Source organism: Durio zibethinus, chromosome 4 (assembly GCF_047325235.1).
Source record: "Durio zibethinus cultivar Kanyao isolate XHJ-2024 chromosome 4, ASM4732523v1, whole genome shotgun sequence".
NCBI lineage: Eukaryota > Viridiplantae > Streptophyta > Magnoliopsida > Malvales > Malvaceae > Durio > Durio zibethinus.
This window is the reverse complement of record NC_143165.1, coordinates 12,233,031-12,253,900: the sequence shown is the minus strand read 5'-3', so window position 1 is coordinate 12,253,900 and position 20,870 is coordinate 12,233,031. Positions and strand designations below refer to the sequence as shown.

The 20,870-nt window shown below is 34.8% G+C and overlaps 5 protein-coding genes across 8 annotated transcripts; 4 read left to right on the top strand and 1 right to left on the bottom strand.

Annotated features, from left to right (window-relative positions):
• The first annotated feature begins 516 nt into the window (after window positions 1-516).
• On the top strand, window positions 517-2,083 carry LOC111288334 (histone H2A.6). The gene is made up of 2 exons (XM_022879177.2): window positions 517-783; window positions 1,552-2,083. Exons 1-2 carry the CDS (start codon window positions 595-597, stop codon window positions 1,765-1,767), a joined length of 405 nt encoding a protein of 134 aa, XP_022734912.1. The 5' UTR covers window positions 517-594; the 3' UTR covers window positions 1,768-2,083.
• A 135-nt stretch (window positions 2,084-2,218) lies between these two features.
• LOC111288674 (formin-like protein 5) lies at window positions 2,219-9,267 on the top strand. The gene is given in 7 exon segments (XM_022879653.2): window positions 2,219-3,693; window positions 4,602-5,316; window positions 5,389-6,073; window positions 6,157-6,356; window positions 7,465-7,700; window positions 7,901-8,623; window positions 8,625-9,267. Coding segments are annotated over 7 exon segments (2,874 nt in total). The 5' UTR covers window positions 2,219-3,519; the 3' UTR covers window positions 8,766-9,267.
• Window positions 9,268-9,405: 138 nt separating this feature from the next.
• LOC111288677 (21.7 kDa class VI heat shock protein-like) lies at window positions 9,406-12,292 on the top strand. 2 transcript variants are annotated; one of them, XM_022879658.2, is made up of 2 exons: window positions 9,406-11,333; window positions 11,816-12,292. In XM_022879658.2, exons 1-2 carry the CDS (start codon window positions 11,027-11,029, stop codon window positions 12,094-12,096), a joined length of 588 nt encoding a protein of 195 aa, XP_022735393.2. In that variant the 5' UTR covers window positions 9,406-11,026; the 3' UTR covers window positions 12,097-12,292. The 2 variants fall into 2 exon arrangements, with proteins under 2 accessions (XP_022735393.2, XP_089615786.1); XM_089759660.1 differs by having other exon boundaries at window positions 11,813-12,292.
• A 1,175-nt stretch (window positions 12,293-13,467) lies between these two features.
• On the bottom strand, window positions 13,468-15,167 carry LOC111288676 (photosynthetic NDH subunit of lumenal location 3, chloroplastic-like). The gene is made up of 3 exons (XM_022879657.2): window positions 14,817-15,167; window positions 13,756-14,042; window positions 13,468-13,654 (listed from the first exon to the last, which is right to left on the bottom strand). Exons 1-3 carry the CDS (start codon window positions 15,091-15,093, stop codon window positions 13,556-13,558), a joined length of 663 nt encoding a protein of 220 aa, XP_022735392.2. The 5' UTR covers window positions 15,094-15,167; the 3' UTR covers window positions 13,468-13,555.
• Window positions 15,168-16,314: 1,147 nt separating this feature from the next.
• Window positions 16,315-19,907, top strand: LOC111288675 (transcription factor ILR3-like). Of its 3 annotated transcripts, none has more exons than XM_089759658.1 (5): window positions 16,315-16,574; window positions 18,336-18,398; window positions 18,918-19,028; window positions 19,115-19,277; window positions 19,432-19,907. In XM_089759658.1, exons 1-5 carry the CDS (start codon window positions 16,435-16,437, stop codon window positions 19,699-19,701), a joined length of 747 nt encoding a protein of 248 aa, XP_089615784.1. In that variant the 5' UTR covers window positions 16,315-16,434; the 3' UTR covers window positions 19,702-19,907. The 3 variants fall into 3 exon arrangements, with proteins under 3 accessions (XP_089615784.1, XP_022735391.2, XP_022735390.2); XM_022879655.2 differs by having other exon boundaries at window positions 16,318-16,574; window positions 18,951-19,028; XM_022879656.2 differs by lacking the exon at window positions 18,336-18,398 and having other exon boundaries at window positions 16,316-16,574; window positions 18,951-19,028.
• The last annotated feature ends 963 nt before the right edge of the window (window positions 19,908-20,870 follow it).

The window sequence follows — 20,870 nt, the reverse complement described above, 5'->3', positions numbered from 1 at the left end:
GCATCTATTGGCAAGGGTGGGCTAGAATATCTTGGGCAATGCTGCACCAAATGACGAAAACCATGGGATAGTGTTCAAGCCAGACCCAGCCAGGTTCAAAATCTATAGAAGTTGGACTTGGGGTCACTTAGGGCCTCTGCCAACCAACCTCATTTTTGTTTCATTTTTGAGGACTTTTTTCAGGATCCCATGTGCAGTTTCTAATTGGTCAATCAAACCGAACTGTAGAAACCGAACCGTAGAAATAAAAAGATTCAAAATTCCTCGGAGGACATTTCCATCATAACGTCCTTCCATAAAATCCCAATCTAAAAAACCAAACTGAATTTCCCTCCTTAAATTTTAACTAACTAAAACTCGCAATGGAAAGGACGGAAGCGGTGTTCGGTTCAAATCTAAACTGTCCATCTGACCAACATCCAACGGTTCCCATCCTCGATCCGCGTCCTCTCTTCCCATTGGCCAATTCCTTTACCCTCTCCAATATATATACCCATAACAGGCGCCTATCCTTTCACTTGTCTCTCTTTTTCTTTCCCACGTACTACACGCGCTGATTTTGTTTATTTTCAATTTTTACGTTGCGGGTCTGAAATGGCCGGTCGGGGCAAAACTCTCGGATCCGGAGCGTCGAAGAAGGCGACATCGAGGAGTAGTAAAGCCGGGCTTCAGTTTCCGGTGGGTCGTATCGCTCGGTTCCTTAAGGCTGGGAAATACGCTGAACGGGTCGGAGCTGGAGCTCCGGTTTACCTCGCCGCCGTTCTTGAATATCTTGCGGCTGAGGTACAATAGCATTTAATTTTTTAGGGATATCGGTAAACTTTGTTAAAGAAAGTGTTTAGTTGGTTCGTTACCTAATCTAGGGTTTCAATTTTTCCTTTTAATTTCGAGATTTTTTTTTAAAAATTTGAATTTTTGTGTTTTGAGAAACTTTCAGCAGTTTGCTTTTGGAATCTACTTTGTTAATCTGAAAATTTGGGATTTTTAAAGGTTCTTTAATTTCATTTTTTAAAAAATTCCGAATCTATACTCTAAATTAGGGTTTTTAATTATATCTGCTTAAAATTGGGGTTCCTATTTTTGGATATGTGCTGTAATTTTGTAAATTTTAGTATCTTCCCATTATCTTGGGGCTCGAAAATTAGGGTTAGTTTCCCACAAAAAGTTTGCTCTTTTTTATTTTTTTTGAAGTTCAGATTTTTGTGAAATTTTGATATCTTAATCCCTAAAATCGGCAGAAGTTAGGGTTTCTATGTTTCTAAGCAGCAGATTATTATTATTATTATTATTATTATTATTATTATTATTATTATTATTATTATTATTATTATGTAATCTTAGTGAAATTAAGTATCTTTACATTTTCTTAGGGCTCGAAAATCGGGGCCTATTTTCCCCAAAATTTTACTACTTTTTTCGAAGTCAGATTTTTTTTAAAAAAAAAATTGGTATCTTAATTCCTAAAATCAGTAAAAATTTGGGTTTCTATGTATCTAAACAGCAGTTTTTTTTTTTTTTTTTAATTTTAGTGAAAATTGTATGTTATTTCAGGTTCTGGAGCTCGCCGGAAATGCAGCCAGAGACAACAAGAAAACTCGAATCGTGCCACGTCACATCCAGCTCGCCGTAAGGAACGACGAAGAGCTGAGCAAGCTACTCGGAGACGTGACAATTGCCAACGGCGGTGTTATGCCCAACATCCACAACCTCCTTCTCCCCAAGAAAGCCGGAACCTCGTCCAAGGCCTCCGGAGTTGAGGAAGAGTAGATTAGATTTCCAAAAAACCAGAGAGAACCCATCCCTTTTCTCTCTGTGTTGAAGCAATTCTGAGATTGAACAGGTCCCAGAACTTGGCTCTGCTTGTTGTTCTATTAGTTTTTACTTTTTCCAGTTTAGGGTTTGAAGAAGAAGAAGCTTATTTAATGCCATTTGTGGAACTGTAACTTGTTGACACTGTTTAGGTAGTTGGTAGTTTAATGTGAATATGATCAAAATTATGTCTTCTACTTGCTTGATAGAAGAGCTGTTGTGACCCATTATTTTTCTTGTCCATTAATGACATGAATGCAAGATTTTAAGCTCAGTTTGTGTTGCTTTCTCTTAATCTTAATGACTGGTTTTGTTGTTTCTTTTGAAAAGGATTTGATGATTTGAGATCTTGTTAGGGCTTTGAATACTATGAACAATTTAGAATTGTAGTTTGTCAACTGTATTAACCAACTGATAGTTTTCAAATTTTAGCTTAATATGACTAAGAGTTGATTAAAGTTTGCATTTATTGCCAGTGGCATTTGCAATGATTTGTTAATGAAATATTAAATTTTTATTGTGTAATTTATTAATAAAATATTTATTTTTTTGAAATAATATAAAATTTTAATAATCAAATTTAAAATCTCTCAGCTACAAAATAAGATTTGAATCTTGGTGGAAAATGGTTGCTAAGGATTTCTTAAAATGGAAGGCCTTTGAATCTTTTGACAATTGGAGAAAAAAAAATGGATGGATTTGGTTCAAATTTTCTCTCAAAACATGGTACCAAATGTCTCATTATAATTATATAAAGAACAAAGTTCTGATTAAAAAAAAAGCATAAACCAAAGATAGCAAACCAATAGAAAAAAAAGAAAATAAATTTTATAGCCATTTCACTTGTCTAAAGTGATAAAACATAAATGTTTTTGGAATAAAAAAAATCATACTTACATTAGAAATTAAAATATATTATTATTTAAACAGATAAAATTATAGTATATATTTTTATCAATGATTTGTATAGAAGGGTAAAAAATTATTCATCATAATTTGAAATTATTATTTTAAAGATTTTCATTTTGTTTAAATATTTTTAAATCCCTAAATTGCCCTCCAATAAATAGCTTTTTAACATTTTTTTCTCCTCCACTTGAGTAAATTTCCATTTCAAGCCCCAAGAAAAAAAAATAAAAATCCCAAAACTAAGAAAAAATAAAGCCTGGGAAAACATTCTACTGTCAACCCTTTTCCAATAAAGGCAAAAATTTTTGCCTGGTTAAAATTTTTACGTTCATTACAACAGCTGTTTTTTTCAATGAGTTGCTATTGATTGGATCTGATCATAATAAAAGGACCCATCTTTGTCCTTTTTATGTTTTCAAATTTAGGATCTTTCAATTGCTAATAAAAAAGTTGGCAAAATTAAAAAGAAAAGATTTGAAATTTATTGGTTTTTCTCTATTCATCATAACCTTTTTATGGCTTTCTGGGTTTTTGTTTCAAAATATGATTTTGATCCCATTTTTTTGGCTTTCCAAGGAAAGGTAAGTTCTGGGTTTTTTTTTTTTTTTTTTTTAATTTTGATTCCGAGATTCATTTTTTCATTAAGCTTTTGAGGATTTTCTACCTGATTTTAAGGGTTTCTTTTGAGAGAAAATTGAATTGAGTTGGTGCCGAATGGTATAAATTTTGAACGTTTGATGATAGAATTTGGTAAGGTTTTGGTTATTGATGAAATGAAAAGGAATCCGCTTTGTGCTTGTGATGATGCTGATGATACAAGGACAAATGGGTGTCATAAGAGCAAATTGTTTGGGGTTTTTGGCAATTCTACTTTGTGTATCATTGGCTGTCAACTTGGATTACACGAAGGTTGGAGAAGAAGCATTTCTTAACCAATTACTAGATCCAGCAACTGGGGAGATTGATGAGAATCTGGTAAATGATATTGCTTTGCTTGTTTTCTCTTGACTTCAATCCATTTGTTGTATAAACCCCTTTGTACATAAAAAAAAACTGCTTATATGATTGGTTTTGTTTACTTTAATGTCCATTGGCTGCAGTTGGTTTACTTGAACAATATTGTTTGTGGGTTGAAACCAATTATGGATTTACTGAAATCATGCTTTAACCTTTTATTGTTGGGGTAGAAATAGTTGATAGCATGTTTAATGAAACCTTGGGAATATTTTGGGACCATACTTTAGCGATCAACTCAAGCATTTTAACTTCGTAATATTTAATGATCTTTTAGTGATTACATAGAGGTATTAAAGTTGTTGTAGTAATTTCCATGTTGTTTATCTATCAGGTATGTTTTTAAGTTGGTTGGAAGTGGGGAAGGAGCAAACCTACATTAGAAGTAGAAATATGTTGGAGTATTATGCACTAATGCATTGAAATATCTGCTGGAATTAGAAATTTTTTGATTATACCAGTAGCTTGTCTTTATCGATGGATAGCGCATACTAACCTTTTGAGAACTGGAAGAGGCATTCGATGTTTGACTTTTTGAGTCCATGTAGTAAGCACTGAAATTAAGGTGCACTCTGAATTGTTTTGAAACATGTTGTTTGATAATGTTTTAAAGCTTATTATACCATTTGCTGATGTCAGCAACATGGGATATTGACAAAATAGATTAGTGAAAATGTACGTAAGGTAGTGATAATAATTACTGGAATGTTAAAAGTTGCACCTGAGATTAATAATTACATGGTAATTTTCAATGTCAATAGATAGTACATTAAGATGCTTTCGGTTTCTGTAGATTTAAGAAGTAGGAACTAAGTGCTCTTGCCATTTGCTACAACATTGCTTAAAATTATTAAATTGTTTACATGCAGGCGGAGTCATTATGGATAAGTTGCAGAAAATATTTGAATGATTTAAAGGAAGCTTTTGAAGATCCCAAGTTACAACTTCTGGAGGAAACACCCGGTACAACCGATGATATCGATAGAAAAGGTCACTCATTAGCAAAAGAATATATTCAGAAATCGATTAATGTTGTCCACCCTCAGTTAAAGCAAGCTCTTTCTGACTGCATAAGGAAGAATAATCTTCTATTCCAAGTATCTGGAGAAGATAATGGTTTTAAGACTTGGTACACTGGATATTTTGAGTCATTGTTTCGCTGGCGTGATGTTCCTAGAAGGACTTTAGCTACTCAGAGCACTGCAGTAGCCCCTACCTTGAACTTAGGCCCATCCTCATCTCCACCCCCAGCTCCAGCCCCTTCTCCTGCTTCTGAATCCCCTGCTTTCAGTCCAGATCCATTGCAAAGTCTTGCATTTCCACCTTCTCCACTTCCTATACCTTCTCACCAAGATGCACCTCCAATAAATGATCATTTGGACAATTTAAGTCCAGCCAACAGCGATTCAGAAGACACAGGGACTGATAACAGTTATACAATTATTGTTGCTTGTGTTGTGACTTCGGTAGTAACATCTGTTGTTGCGGCATTATTCTTCTTTTTCTGCTGGAGTAGAGATTCTGGGGCTAGGAAAAATGATGAGAGGCCCCTTCTCAGTTTAGGCTTTAGTGATTTCTCCGGTGGTATATACTTTCCCACACACTGTTGTTGTCTAGAACCTTTTGACAAATTTTTGATCAAAACTTTTTTTCCAGGTTCTTCTCATGCATATGCTTTTGGATCTAATAAAGAAGAGAAGCTTGGCCACCAATCATTTGGTAATGAATCAAGTCTACACAAAAACGATTCAACCGACGGCAATGTTTACATTGAATCTAATGCTCTACAAATCTCCTTGGATGGAAAGTCATCATTTGGAGCTGTTGCTGAAGCCACCAAAGCCTCAGCTGAATCTTCGGATAAATCAGGCAATACTAATTTGCAGCTACCACTGCCTCCAGGAAGGGTGGGTCCTTTGAAGTCTCCTCCTGGCAGAGCATATCCTCTCCCTCCTGAACCTCCTGCCCCAATTAGGGCCAGTCCTCCTCCACCTCCTGCACCACCTCCCTCTATGAAACCTGCTTCTGCCAATGTAGGCCCTCGACCTCCTCCACCACCTCTACCCCCAGCTGGTGCCAAATCTGGTCCTCGCCCACCACCTCCCCCAAGTACTGGTCTCGGTCCTCCTAGGCCACCTCCATCAATGCCCTTAGGTTCAAAGATGCCTCGACCACCGATTGGACCACAACGGACACCAAATGCCATCTCTGGCGAGGGATTTGGTTTAGGGGATCATGCCCATGCTCCTAAAGCCAAATTGAAACCATTTTTCTGGGATAAAGTTGCAGCCAACCCTGATCATTCAATGGTCTGGAATCAGATTAAATCTGGATCGTTCCAGTATGTAACAATTCTTTTCTTTGTTTTTCCTTTTATTCTTGATGCCAATGGATCTTGCAGAATAGTTGATACTACCTTTGCAGGTTCAATGAGGAGATGATAGAAACTCTGTTTGGGTATGCATCTGTTGACAAGAAAAAAATTGATGGAAAGAAAGAGCCCTCTGCTCAGGATGTGCCTCAGTATATCCAAATTCTTGATTTCAAGAAAGCACAAAATTTAGCAATCCTTTTGCGGGCATTGAATGTGACCACTGAAGAAGTTTGTGATGCACTTCGTGAAGGTTATTTCCTCCATCTTATTTATCCTTTCATAAATGTGCTTCTGAGCAACATATGAGTAGGTTTCTGAACCAGTGCTCCGGACAGATGTTTGTCTGCATACACGTTAATTAGGAAAGCATGCTTAGCAATTAGGGCTACAAACATTTTCACCAGTTTATAATGGCTATGCTTTCAACTACTGGTGGTTAATTGTTGATAATTAAGCAAGAATTCAGTCAGGGCATTTACTTCTATATAATTTGCTACCTTTCCCTCCTAGTTGATTCCTTTTGGCTTTTCATGCATTGTACCTCATCTTGAAAAAGAATCTCAGTTACTATGTTTTATATATCTACCATGACTCATGTTTGCTAATGCCTGAAGAATGTCGAACGTGAACATTTAGTTGAAGCTAACCATATGTGATATAATAGTCTGAATGGGTTTTCTCCATTTCCTCTATTTGGTTTTCGGTCAAGGAGGAAAAAGGAGTTATCATACGGACTGAACTTTTCTATGCTTGGAATTAGCATATTTATTTGAGCATAATATAACTGGAATATTACACCCAAACCCATGTAACCACATTATTTGCTTATTCATCATAGTTAAACAGTTTTTGAGTTTTAGAGTAAATAGACACAGGTTCATTCTGGTAAAATGGAAAATTATTAAGATAATCTGGGTTCCTAAAACTTGTTTAAAGCATGAGATTATTAACAGCGAAATAACTACATTGGTTCCCCTTGAACCAAATTACATGTTTAAAAACCTGTAATTTAGCTCTCAGCTTCTGATAAGGTTAGTGCTCCTCTCATTGTCTATGTATATTTTTGTTTGCTTATTTCTTATGCTGAGGTGGGGAAGTGGAGGGGTGGTTTGGGGTGTTTCTTTCTAGTTATTGTAATATCAAGATGCGGAAAATGCACCGCAGGTCTTTCTCCAGAGGCCATGGGTGCACCATTGCCCTGAACTTATAATGATTTATGGACTAATCTTAGTATTAATATACAGAAATCCTGTTTTTGATCTGAAGATATCAAGGGAACATTTCATAACTGAAAGAGCTTCAAGAAACTTTATTTTATTGATCAAGCATGATATTCTAATCTGTTCTTTTGAAATCAGGAAATGAGCTCCCTGTTGAGCTTCTTCAAACTTTATTGAAGATGGCACCAACAGCAGATGAAGAACTCAAACTTAGACTGTTCACTGGTGACATTTCTCAACTCGGTGCTGCTGAGCGGTTCCTAAAAGTCTTGGTTGACATCCCTTTCGCTTTTAAACGAATGGAAGCACTGTTTTTTATGTGCTCTCTTTATGACGAGGTTACTGTCACTAGAGAGTCATTTGAAACATTAGAGGTGGGTCATTAGATTTTAAATTGCATGACTTGCATGATCAATATTTAGGTCCAATAATTCATACAAGGTATGTTATGCCTCCGAAGCATATTTAGATAGTCAACAAAATGTAATTTTAAAGATGTGTCTTTTCATGGAAAAACACATACTCTTCTATGATGGTTTATTCAATCAAATTCAGTCTCTTTCCTATTTGGCAGGTTGCTTGCAAGGAACTCAGAAGTAGCCGCTTATTCCTCAAGCTCTTAGAAGCTGTTCTTAAAACTGGAAATCGCATGAATGATGGGACATTCCGTGGTGGTGCAAAAGCTTTCAAACTTGACACGCTTTTGAAGTTATCAGATGTTAAAGGGGTAGATGGCAAGACCACACTATTGCACTTTGTTGTCCAAGAGATAATACGCACTGAAGGTTTGAGAGCTGTCCGTGTTGCAAGAGAAAGCAAAAGTTTTAGCAGCATAAAATCTGATGATCTTCTTGAGGATGTTTCCCCTGATATAGAAGAGCACTACCGTAGCCTTGGTCTTCAGGTGGTTTCACATCTAAGTAGTGATCTTGAAAATGTCAAGAAAGCAGCAGCCCTCGATGCTGAAAACTTAACAGGAACTGTTGCCAAACTTGGCCATGTGTTCCTAAAAGTACGTGATTTCTTGAACTCGGAGATGAAAAGTACAGAGGAAGAAAGTGGTTTTCACGAAACATTAAAGAGTTTTGTGCAGAGTGCTGAGGCTGATGTCATGTCATTGCTCGAGGAAGAGAAGAGAATAATGGCTTTGGTGAAGAGCACTGGTGATTATTTTCATGGCAATGCACAGAAGGATGAGGGCCTTCGCTTGTTTGTCATTGTACGAGATTTTTTGATAATTTTGGATAAGGTGTGCAAAGAGGTTAGAGATAACCCAAGGAAGCCAGTAAAAAGCACATAAAAAACAAGTGTCTAATGCATCATCTTCCTCTTAGTCTCACTTTGAACCACCTTCTCCTGATCCTCATCAGAAGCTTTTCCCTGCAATAGTGGAGTGAAGGATGAATGATTCTAGTTCTAGTTCAGATGACAAGAGTTAATAGTGTTCATTTGAAAAAGGTATGCTGTTCTTATCTTTGTCAAGCAAATCTTTTATGTTGCCACATTTTATGCTGAAATTTAATAGATTGTGTTGCTGGTGAGATAAATTCAGTTTTTCATCAGATGGATGCTAATCGTGTAGTGAAGATAGGAATCCACTGAAGCATCATTGCGGCAATATTTTGATTAAAGGAATACATCTGAAGTACCAGCAGAAATGGGATAAGGAAAAATGCTAGATTTCAATGAAGCCCACATTGCAAAAAGTTCAGTTGACCTTCCTTTGGTATTGGATTCATGGTTCTTGTTGATTTCCCCTCATCTGCCCAACTTGTGCATTAATAGTTAGATATAAAGATACCTTCATATATTTTTAATTTATAATTCTTTGTTAATAGAAGTTTCTGTTGATAATTTTTCTTTGAAAGAATATTTATCAGGGTAGTGTTGAAATTGGAAATTGCTTCACTGGCTACAAATTTTAGAGGGAAGAAATTTTGATATCTGTGATTCTTGATCTAGTTTGGTGAATGCCACCATGTTCTTGCCTTCCTGAAATGATATTAACTGCCTTACCTACTTCTGATTGCTTTGAGGCTGTTTGATAGGAAGGATGGAAATAGAAATTGAATTAGCAGCATTTTGCTTTGGCTGCTGGTTAGGCAGATATGGTAATTTTGAAATATGATATAGTGGCAAGACATAAAAATGATGCGAAAAAAATACATGGTAATATGGTTTAAAATTTTAACAAAAATTATATATAGGTTGAATAAAAATAAAAATATATATTTCATATTTTGGTGTCATTACAAATTATTATCATAATTTTCTTGTAAACTATGACACGAATTCATGATTTGACAGTGTTCTACCTGCTATGAACCTATAAATTGCCAGGTTTGGCTAGGAAATTGGATCATCCTGTGTTCCTATTCATTGGAGGAATCAATTCTATTCATTGGAGGAATCAAAACTAAAGGTCTCAAATAATTCTAAGATTGAAAGTACAAGATCAGCACTATCATAAAACAAACAGCATTTATCTTTAGCAAGGAAAGGCAATTATGTGGCTGTATTCCAATATCCAAAGTGGCTCCAGCATTTCCAAATTCAAACATCCATGAAGATACCAATTCTTCTTTAAAGAAAACTAGGTCTACCAGATGCCAAAACCAGAGGCATTCCTGTCAAAATATTTATTGCCACTAAAAAAAAAAAAAGAGAAAAAGGTGGAAATGGAACTAGACAGCTGACATCCAAAGAAATTAAAAAAAAAAAATTCCTTTCACACCTTTGCATCTTTTCATAGTGTTCTCAACCTTTCTATTTATGCAGATCAAATTGATGGAAACTGAAAACTGGAAACTGGAATAGGATCAAGTAAACTGTAATATCATGGACATGGATCAACAGTGAAGCTTTGCTTGGAATTCAAGTGTACAGTTTTATCCACCATGCCATTATGATGACTGTTTTTTTTAGAATTTGGGTGATTACACAATCAGGTTTTTGAGCTTTTTCAGCCAAGAAAAGAATCAGGGCTAATGTTCTAACATAAGATTCTACTCAAAATTATTGTCAGAATATGAATCACAAAGCTGCATTCTTGAATGGACAAGTTTTTTTATTAAGATCTCCTGTCTGTATTCTTCTGAACACAGTTAGTAGCTGTTGTATTATCTAAGGTTATTATCCTTAATCCATGTCTTAATTATCTATAGAACAACGTTGAAACTTTTATAAAGGTTATGCAATGTTTTTGTTGAAATTGGATGGAGAGTATCTCATCAAGAATAGATGGTTCTACAAATCCTGCCAGACCTTTTTTATACAAAGAGACCACAGCATGAGGAAAGAAGAAGGATTGCAGGGACTAGAATATGAATCGTAAACCTGTTGGATGTCACCTTTTTAGATAGCTACGTGAACCAATGGAGTCAAGCTCCGGACTTAATCCTACCAAAATTTTACTTAAGATTCTCAGGAAAAGGATAATCATTTTGCCACATCTTCTATATTTATTTCTGTGGGTCACTAGAAAGGCATCAATTCATGCCTACGGCTACCAGTCACACCAGTGAGTAATGTCCAGAAGAGCATCATTCATTTTCCACTTTTAACACTTTGCACTCTTCAAAATATTCCCAGGGAATTTGTCCACTCCTTTCTCTAAACGACTCTCTCACACTATAAGATGCCAAACGCCACAAAACTCTGTCCCTGAAAAATCCTGAAATCATAACAGTTTAACTCTGCAATGAGTAGCTGCATCAAACTTGAGGTTCAAACAGAAGATCGAGCCCCTCAGAAATGGTGCATTTCATTAGCAGAAGACGTATTTAAGAGGTTTCTCTCCCAGGGTTGTCCAACAGTGCATAAGGTATTTGGAGAAGGATCATTATTTAGTCCCTTGTTGTTTGGGAAATTCTTTGATCCGTCAGACGCCTTTCCTCTGTGGGATTTTGAATCAGACAGCTTATTATCTAATTTAAGGCACTCAGGCAAGAGCACAGTTGATTGGTTTCAGACAGACCAGGCTTATGTACTTAAAGCAGAACTACCAGGTCAGTGGTTTTCAGCACCCCTTTAAGCATTCTGATGTTGAAATATAAATTTAACCGTCCATAGAACCAGGAACTTAGTTCAATTAGTTCTTGCAATCACTTTTAAGAGGTGTCATATAACAAGTTTGGGATTCAAATCTACAACCTTTTTTCCTATCCTCAGACTACGGCATTCTTTGTACTAAAAAACTGTGAAATTTACGGACTACATATATATATATATATTTATATATATGAACCCTAAGTAGTGGAGGCATTATCCATAACTATCTGCTTTCTGTGCCTTGAAAAACAAGGGACCTTGCATCAAAACATTTGTGGTTCCAGAAAACGGGAAAAGTAAGATGAAGTTAGGCATGAGAAATGGTTTGAAAGAGTTGGGAATAAGGCCAAGACTCCATAGGTTTAAAGCAGGACTAAATTAAAAAGATGGTTGTTTATTTTGTCAAGACTGATCAATGCTGGTTTGATGATTGAAGCAGGAGTGGGGAAAACTAATGTACAAATCCATGTTGGAAAAGGGAAAATTGTTGAAATTAGTGGACAACTAAAGCAGCAAAGAGAATTCAAGACAAAGGATTGGAGAAGCTGCAATTGGTGGGAATATGGATATGTTAGGAGGCTTGAGCTGCCTGAAGATGCAGATTGGAGAAGAATAGAGGCATCCATGAGCACCGACGTGCTTCTAGAGATTCGAGTTCCGAGAAATCCTTTGCATACTGATCAAACTCCTGATGATGCAGTTGGCGAAAATTCAGAATGAATGTGGAACAAATAACACAAACTTGCTGAGAACATGATAATCTTGACATAAAGAAAATTTTTGTGTGATATTAAAGCATGACAGACCGTGTAAGAATATGTTTAGATCACAAATATTTGGTATCAGATGGCAGATATAGGCCTGATAATTGATCTGAAATGAATTACGGAGAAGAAAGATCACAGTGTTTATGGCAGACGAGCTGTTTGAAACCATTAAGGACTACTTCATGAGCATCGCCAACCACCTAAAAGATAAATCATGTGCTTGAAAATCTAAAGATTTGGTCAGAATCTTCAACGATGAAATATGCATCAAAATTATTGAGCGCTTGCTAAAACAGGATTTCGAACAATGCCATACCTCAGCATGAAATTTCTAACCAATTGAAAGCATGACTTCCTTTATATTTAAGGAAACATTATCATATAAAGAGCTACATGAACCCGACGTAAATAAGCCTGTTTGGACTGACCTGAAGGGGGATATACTTGGCAAAAACGGGGAACCCTTTGCCGCATAGTTAAAAAAAAAAAAAAAAGAAGCTAAATGAAGTAAAAAAATGTAGTGCAAACTAGAAATTAATCAACCATTTACTATGTTTTGGATCTGAGAAATTGAATCTTTCCAGCCTTTTCTGCTATGCAGCAGCAGAATTCTTCATTTTCAATCTTTTACTATCTCTTTGTACCATTCATGTCAAATGTTATTGCATTTTATATTTCACAACATCATTGCAATGTTAACTACAATGGCTAGGAAGTTAAATTTGCAAGAAAGAAAAAGAAATATCCTTTATTTGGAAGTTTCATTTCTGTTGTTCTATCTGATTCTTGCCTGCACCATATCTGATTTTCTTTTATCCCATGTTAACCAGCCTTGTCTAGGTTGCGGCTCAAAGACTCTGATGTCTGTAAATATCTCTCCTGAACCCACCTCAGTGGCTGAGTCCCTCTGCCTCACCATGATTCGCAGCCAGGGTTAATGCCTGCGAGATAGGGACTCTATGGCGACAACTCAACATGCGAACTCCAGATTCTTGCTTGAGCTAAGGCTGATCTTTGATTAAGAAAACCTTTTTTGCTTCTTTCACTTGTTTAGTTATCCTGATTGTAGTCATTGCTGTAGTGCTCGTGTTAATAGTATGCAAACCCTTCGGTTCTATACTTGTATAACTTGTCCTGAGCTGATTTCTTCAACATTTCCATTTGGGAAAAATAGTGTTTTGTGTTTGACGTGTCCTTATGAATTGTGACAAGTAATTAACATGTTTTACATGTGTTAAGACACGAAACAGATAAATGAATTATCAGTTCTAAATTTCACTCTTACCTTCAAAATGAAATCAGACACCATCATCCTTTTCTTTTTCTCTTTTCATATATGCTAATGTACTTCAAGGACAAATGAGCTGCATCATGCAAAGCATATAGATTTTGCCAATAGCAAGATCTGTGATTTAGGCCATTCGATCCATGACCTCTTGGAGAATAACTTTCGTGTCCTCATAACATGATTCTGTCCGGGGCAGGTTTTTCGTCTTCGCAGCATCTTCAACCTGTGAACAAATGGAAAATTTTACATTTCTCAGCAGCTGCTGAAAGTCCCATTCCCCAAAGACCAAAATCTATAACAAGTTTCAGGTACAGATTGATTTACCTTGTCAAAACTGTCAAATAATCTGTTAGCCAAAGCAGTAAGAGTTTGCTCATCATCAGCTGATGATGCAGAGATAATTTTGTCGAAATCATAGTACATGACAGTAGACTTTAGTCTCAAATACTTCTTGACATAATTCAGAGTGTCTGGTCCAATCAAATCTGCCATTGCAAGAAGATCAAATGCATATTTCTTGAGCCTGTACATGCAGTTTTTGGTGTTGAGGTTGGCCACATATAGTCCTTTCTTGACAAAAGATCGAGTTCCAGTCTTCTCATTTGCAATATCTGTCATTTGGGAAACAAAACCAAACATTTCTTTTCATGTCTTAGAGTTAAATATCAGCTTATGAACATCAACAAGAAAGAAACCAAAAAGAATTCACTAGAGAAAATAAAAGTTCTTTTATTTTTAAGCAAATGATCATAAGAAACCAACGAATGGTTAGTTCAAGTGACAATTGACTGACAAAGAGAGCGTTCTTCACTTTATTGCCAGCCAAGTTTGAATCCTGAGAGACCATAAGAAAGTAATTTCTCATGAATTTATTAGGTCAGACATAAATAAATTTGTTTAGAGTAATGGATTTAAATAGCGTTGGGGATACGATATGGCAACCGCTATTTGACAGCCGCTATTTAGTGGTAGTGTTGTTCTCCGCCACTGTTATTTACCATAATGAAATTGTGAATCGTTATTCACACAAATAACGATATATTACTTCTGCAAATAGTGATATAATTAAAAATTATGATCATAACCAAACGCTAAGATTAAAATATCATAAATTACTTTAAATATTATAAATAATAATAGTATGATCAAACTATTTTTTTGTTTCATTTTATGATAAATTATAAAAATTTTAAAAAATTCATGGTGAATGCAACTATCGTTTATCGATTATGTTTGCAACCATGATAAATGCAATGTGATTAAAAAACACGGCCGCCATCGAATTTTAAATCTCTGATTTAGACTAGTCTGAATAAGGAATATACGGGACAAAACTCAAGAATCTTTGCTGCTTAACCAAGAAAAATGATCATAAGAAAACTTACTGTTTTCGACAGAAGGAACAGGTAAAAGATCAGTAATCCAGTAACCATTATCTTCAGCAAGTGAGACACTGTTGCTACAAGTTCCAACAAGAGCAATGGAGGCAAGGACTAATGCCACTCTTCGAGTACTTTGCAATGGTTGTTCTTGAAAGTTTTCTGTTTTCTTGCCAAGAAATCCAGTCACTTTCGATGTTTTCCAGGTTTTTTGAATGCTGGGAAGCTTTGGGATGGATGGCAGGGTCTCACTGATACCATTTAAGTTAGCTAAATGAGCCATTTTGAAGAAGAGTTGTAGCGTGAAGTTCCTGAAAACAGTAAGGTTTCTTTGTATTTCAGTTATATTTCGTTCTATGCAAGCGTTGGAAACTATTGAACCACCTGAAGGATATCCCCATTATGATGGTACCGCCATTTTGCAAATATGGGTCGCAAAACTTACTTTCCAAAAATTGATTTACGAAAAGTTATATAATTTGAAAATTTATAAGAATGATAATTAAATAATTTTATTTATAAAAAATTTATAAAATATAAAAAATAAAAACAAGATTTTATTTAAAATCTTTCTTTCAACATTTGAATCATTTATTCGATAAATTGTCAAATTAGATAAAATCTGATAAGATTTTTTTTTTTTTTTGATAACTGTATTTGGATATGCGATTCAAATGGTAATGAGAATGTACTATGTTTTGATTGTATGGATTTAAATTTGTTGAAAAATTATATGAAATAATTTTTTATCAAATGATATAAAATAATATATTTAAATCGATTGGAAAAAAATTATATTGAACAAAACTTAAAAGTTCTTTATTGTTCAACTAAAAAAATTATTTGCTCAAATCAAATAATTTTTTTTTTTTAATTTCTTAATCTGCTCATAATCTTCTTTACTATTTATTTATCTTAAAAAAGATATTATTTTATATTTTCATTTAAATTCATAATCTCTAAATTTCAATAAAAAATTTGTCAATTGATCCAAACATTTGTGGTGACTTAAATCAAATAGTTCAAATTTTAAAAAATACCTATCATACATATATTTATCAAATATTTTTTTTTACGAAATATTTAAAGTAAATAAATTATTCAATTTTTTAAATTAAAGTAAAATGTATCGTATCTAATAGATTAAAATAAATGATTATAAATTATATATTTGAGATGATTTTAACAAACGATTATTGATAACTTAAATCAAAAAATTTTTTATAAAAAAATAAATCTTAACTGATTGAGTTAATTATTTATAAGTATTTATCAAATGTTTCTGTTTATAAATGCAAGCTTGAAGGAAGATGTACCATTGAATAAAATATTGGAATGTTCGAACATTTAGCTTCGCAGTGAAGACTAGGGCGAAGGAATTTCAAACTCGGACCAAGTCCCCAACTGGGCTTTTGAAGCCCCAAAAGATTCCGAGTGCAAAGGCCCACCATCTGACACCAATGACCAATCCCACCGTTTTCCACACGTTTCCCTTTTGCTTTTGCTTTTCCGTAGACCCTTCTTTTAATTTTCTCTCAGGCCAAACAGAGCCCCCATTTTGCCACAGCCGGAAAATCAAACGAAACCCTTCAAACTTTCCGGCGAAAAACAAAGTCAGCGGAGAATGGTTTCCCCTGACAACTCCAATTATTGGTCTCACTTTGATTATCAAACCTTGATCGACGATATCCCTGTCTCCGACGGACTTTATTCCGGTTTTTCTTGGTCCACTCAACCAATCAACGCCTCTTCTAATGTTGTTAGGTATCCCTAAAAAATCATCTCTCCTCTTTCTCTCTCTTTTTCTAATTCTCAGTTAGGGTTTTGAAAAATGTTAATTTGATTGGTTGGCTTTGTTTTGAGATTTAATCATCTATTGGAGGTTTAATTTTGTTGAATCTGAATAGGGTTTCTTGGAATTTATAATAAAGTTTTTAGTTTGCACCGTTTTTTCACGGAAAAGTTTTTTGCTGGGAGCAGATTAGGGCTTTTTTTTCAGTAAATTATGTGAAATGATTGATTCTTTATCTTAAAATTGTAAAATCAAGTGAGGGTTTCTTTTTTTTATTATTTTTAAATCACGTAGTTTGGTTGTTTTTAGGGGTATATTGTTGGTAGGTTAACTTGGTATGGTTAAAAATATGTAGTAGCTGATAAGTCTAATCGAGCTTTCAAATTTTAATGCATTTTTATTATTTTAATTAAAAATTACTATTTTATCATTATATATATATATACATATCAGCTGGAGTTTGAGTTTGAACACATAATTGAGCCTGAAATTGAGTATGAGAATCAAGCTCATTTTTTATTAAACGAGCTTAATCGAATGGGCTTGAGTAGTTCGATTTTTATCTCAAGTCGAACTCGAGCTTAAAAATTAAAACACGATCGACCTCAAACCAAGTTTTGAGCAACGAGTTTTGAGTTGAGCTTGAGTTTTTCACTACATTGACTCGACTTCGTTCGATTACACTCTTAGATTTGAGTATGGTTGTAAAGTTCATTTAATTTTCATCTTAGCCAAAGGTTGTTATTCATTGAACTAGACAAGGAGACAACCTGTCAAGTTGCATTTGGTTAGAAAGGTGTTTGTTTTTTGCTATGTAACCTGACAGTATGCTTCTCGAGTGCCTGAGTGGTCATATGTTTATGCTGATGTGGTTTTTGTATTCACTAGCCATTCATGCTCTCTTGTATCATATATTCTATCATGTGTTTGTTTTCAAAGTATTTTGAGTTTTAAACCTGAAGGCTGAAACACAATTTTCGTGAACTGGGTTTTGTGGCCGTTATTGAATCTGAAATTGTGAGATTTATAAAGTTTATAATGAATCTGAAATCAAAGCAATGTTATTGAAAGTGAGATTTGAACAAAGCTGCTTGCAGACGCATGTTTTATAAACATCTTGTTCCATTCTTTGTACTCAAAATTTTGTTGCAAAGTGGAGTTGGTGAGGATTTTGTAGGGTGTCACTTTGGAGCATGTTACTGTGCAATTTATAGTTGTTGATTTGCACTTTATTATGCATTTTTTTAGCGGATTTGGGATTTTGTTCTGTGCTTCTTGAGTCTTTGAGATGTGTACGGAATGAGAATTCAGATCCATTGAGAGGGGAGGAGCATGCCTGGATTAACCGCTTGGAAGTGCTAGCAGGAGCCTAATTGAGGCTCTTAGTCATCTCTCCCATGTTCACCATTATTAGGTGCTTTATCCACCACACCTTGAAATTTTGAATGAAACAAAAACCTTGGTTCTGAAATTGTTTATTTTTTTAGGCAGAAGTTTTCATTCTGATCTCTTATGTGTTTTGAGGATTTTCATTGTGGAACATTTATAACTTCCATTCCAGTGTAGATCTTCTAATTCTTTGTTTGTTTGCAAGCAAGATTCTCTCTCTCCTATTTTTATGGGGAAGGGGGTTTTCTTCTTACATTGGCTTGTACTTTTTCACTTGGATATTTTGTTGCTTTTGTTTCTCCTATGTCATATTTTCTTTATTGTGTGGTGTGATCTGTTTCTAGTGTGGAAATTGATGGCTCGTTTGGGGATTCAGATGGCCTTAAGGAATCTGGTGCAAAGAAGAGGTACCGTGTCTTTCATGCTCTATGATTTGTTAGTGAAAAAAAGATAAAAAAAAAAAAAAAAAAAAAAAAAAAAACTATCACCAGTTCCACTTTCATGATGAGTTAGGTTTTCACCACTTATTTCCTCATATGTGTTTTTAGGTAAAGAACTGATTTAATTGGTAGATACTTGGGTGGGTATACAATACCTTTATTAAAAGAATCATATAGAAATCCTCCAAACTTTTAGGCTTAGGCATACTTCTGGCCATGAGATATTCAGTAGATAAAAGGTAATAATATCTAGAGGCATTATTTTTTAGGAACTAAAGCATTTTAGTTTGTGTGAGCTTTTAACCTGCTGCAGTAACATATAGTTTCTCAACTAAGCAGAGATTGTTGCCATGACTAGATGTAGCATGATCTTGAGAATCTTCTTGAATATTCCTTTTGCATTTCTTATTTACATAATTGACTCAGTTTCTATAAATGTATCAATTACATTAACACAAACTGACTTGACAGAAGTGTTATATGCAGGAATTTTATCACTTTTTTTGTTTACCGATGCAGGGTTAGATCTGAATCTTGCAATCCTTCTAGCTCCAAAGCATGTAGGGAGAAGTTGCGTAGGGATAGGCTAAATGACAAGTACTCCCATCTCACTTATCATGCCTTTTCTTTGCTTTCTTCCTTTCTCTGCCAAGATTGAATGTTCAACATTGTGTAAATAACAGGTTTACGGAGCTGGGTTCAATTTTGGAACCTGGAAGGCCTCCCAAGACAGACAAGGCTACTATTTTGATTGATGCTGTCCGAATGGTGACCCAGTTACGAGGTGAAGCCCAGAAATTGAAGGATTCAAATTCAAGTCTCCAGGAAAGGATTAAAGAGTTGAAGGTGAGACTGCCTTGAGGGTCATTTGTGGTTAAAATATTGTCAGAATCTTTAGCAAGCTGTTTTCTATTTAGAAACTGCCAGTATCTTGAAAATGATTAAAGAAACATCAAGTATATCCATTTCGTCATATTAAACTGTATTTCCTCTTTTTTAGGCTGAAAAGAATGAGCTGCGTGATGAAAAGCAGAGGCTGAAGGCAGAGAAGGAAAAGCTGGAGCAGCAACTCAAAGCCATGAATCCACAACCTAGCTTCATGCCTCCCACACCTGCAATCCCTGCTGCATTTGCTGCTGCCCAAGGTCAAGCTCCTGGAAACAAGTTGGTTCCTTTCATTGGTTACCCCGGGGTTGCCATGTGGCAGTTCATGCCACCGGCAGCCATGGATACCTCACAGGATCACATACTCCGCCCTCCGGTTGCCTAAGCTGGCAACCAATAATTATTTGGGTTTGCATTTTGATGCAAACAAGTGTATGTGTTTTGTCATTGTTCTGGGCTGTTGGTAGTTTTTACAGAAGTTTTCTAACTGGATTTATTGGGTGACTATCATTGTACTCCTATGATTTGAAGCTACTAATCACATGTAAATTTATATTAAGTTAATCTGGTAACCTATGTTTCTCTGTTTAACCTGAGGATCTACCTATCAATGATCTGCCTGGTGTGTTAAACATCAAAATCTAGAGTTCGGTCCTTAGCAAATTGGAAAATGGGAATATTTGAAACAATATTCCAAGATAAATTCAATCTTATTAACAAATTTTCAGTTGTTTGGATTAGAGACTATAAATTCTTGTTATTTGCACATGTTTAATGTTGTTTGGTTTCTTTTCCTTTGTTATTTTGTGAGTAAAAAAAAAAAAAAAACCCCCCGAGTCAAATGGACATGACAAGCGGTTGAACTTGCCTTGTAGCTCAAAAAATCAGCAACATATTAAACTTGTTGGTGCTGATTGTTATATTTCACCAGCCATTTCTGTAACCATCATTACCTTTTGGTAAACAGTGGATAACTACAAATATATCTATGCAGCTTTGCTTGTTCAGTTGATGCTGTAATTTACTTTCACATTACAGGTTTTGCGGTTGTCGTGTCTAATTTATGAGAGAATGGATAAATCTAGATTTAACAAATTTAATATAATATCATAATATGATACAAAAATAAAATAAAAATATTAATATTAAATAATTTAAAATTTTAATAAAAATCATATTAAAAAATGTGTTTTATATTTGATGTATTGATACAAATTATAACATAATAATTTTGATGTTTTACATATATGAAGTAGATATGAATATATAAATTGTTAAATCTAGATAAACCATTAGTAAAATAATTTGATGACGAAGTGAGGGCAAAGAAGGCACACTTGAGCATTGAAAACTCTGGCTCGTTGGCGTAATCTCAATTGTTTTCCTATTATTTTTTATAGATTAATATCACTATTCTAATCATCTAATTTCATGTTTATTTAGTTGACTAATCTTGCGGTGAAGATGCCTTGCGTTATATTTCAGAATCCGAAATTGAACTGGAGACCATCAATTCTGAAATCAATTTTAGTATCACTGAACTAACAGCTCATC

Coding starts and splice junctions, on each gene's coding strand:
- LOC111288677 (XM_089759660.1), top strand. CDS start 11,027: ATGAGTAGCTGCATCAAACTTGAGGTTCAAACAGAAGATCGAGCCCCT. Junction 11,334..11,812: donor ACTTAAAGCAGAACTACCAG/GTCAGTGGTTTT, acceptor TGATGATTGAAG/CAGGAGTGGGGAAAACTAAT.
- LOC111288334 (XM_022879177.2), top strand. CDS start 595: ATGGCCGGTCGGGGCAAAACTCTCGGATCCGGAGCGTCGAAGAAGGCG. Junction 784..1,551: donor TTGAATATCTTGCGGCTGAG/GTACAATAGCAT, acceptor ATGTTATTTCAG/GTTCTGGAGCTCGCCGGAAA.
- LOC111288675 (XM_089759658.1), top strand. CDS start 16,435: ATGGTTTCCCCTGACAACTCCAATTATTGGTCTCACTTTGATTATCAA. Junction 16,575..18,335: donor GCCTCTTCTAATGTTGTTAG/GTATCCCTAAAA, acceptor ATCTGTTTCTAG/TGTGGAAATTGATGGCTCGT. Junction 19,029..19,114: donor AGGGATAGGCTAAATGACAA/GTACTCCCATCT, acceptor TGTAAATAACAG/GTTTACGGAGCTGGGTTCAA.
- LOC111288676 (XM_022879657.2), bottom strand. CDS start 15,093: ATGGCTCATTTAGCTAACTTAAATGGTATCAGTGAGACCCTGCCATCC. Junction 14,043..14,816: donor TGTTCCTTCTGTCGAAAACA/GTAAGTTTTCTT, acceptor CCCAAATGACAG/ATATTGCAAATGAGAAGACT. Junction 13,655..13,755: donor TATTTGACAGTTTTGACAAG/GTAAATCAATCT, acceptor ATTTGTTCACAG/GTTGAAGATGCTGCGAAGAC.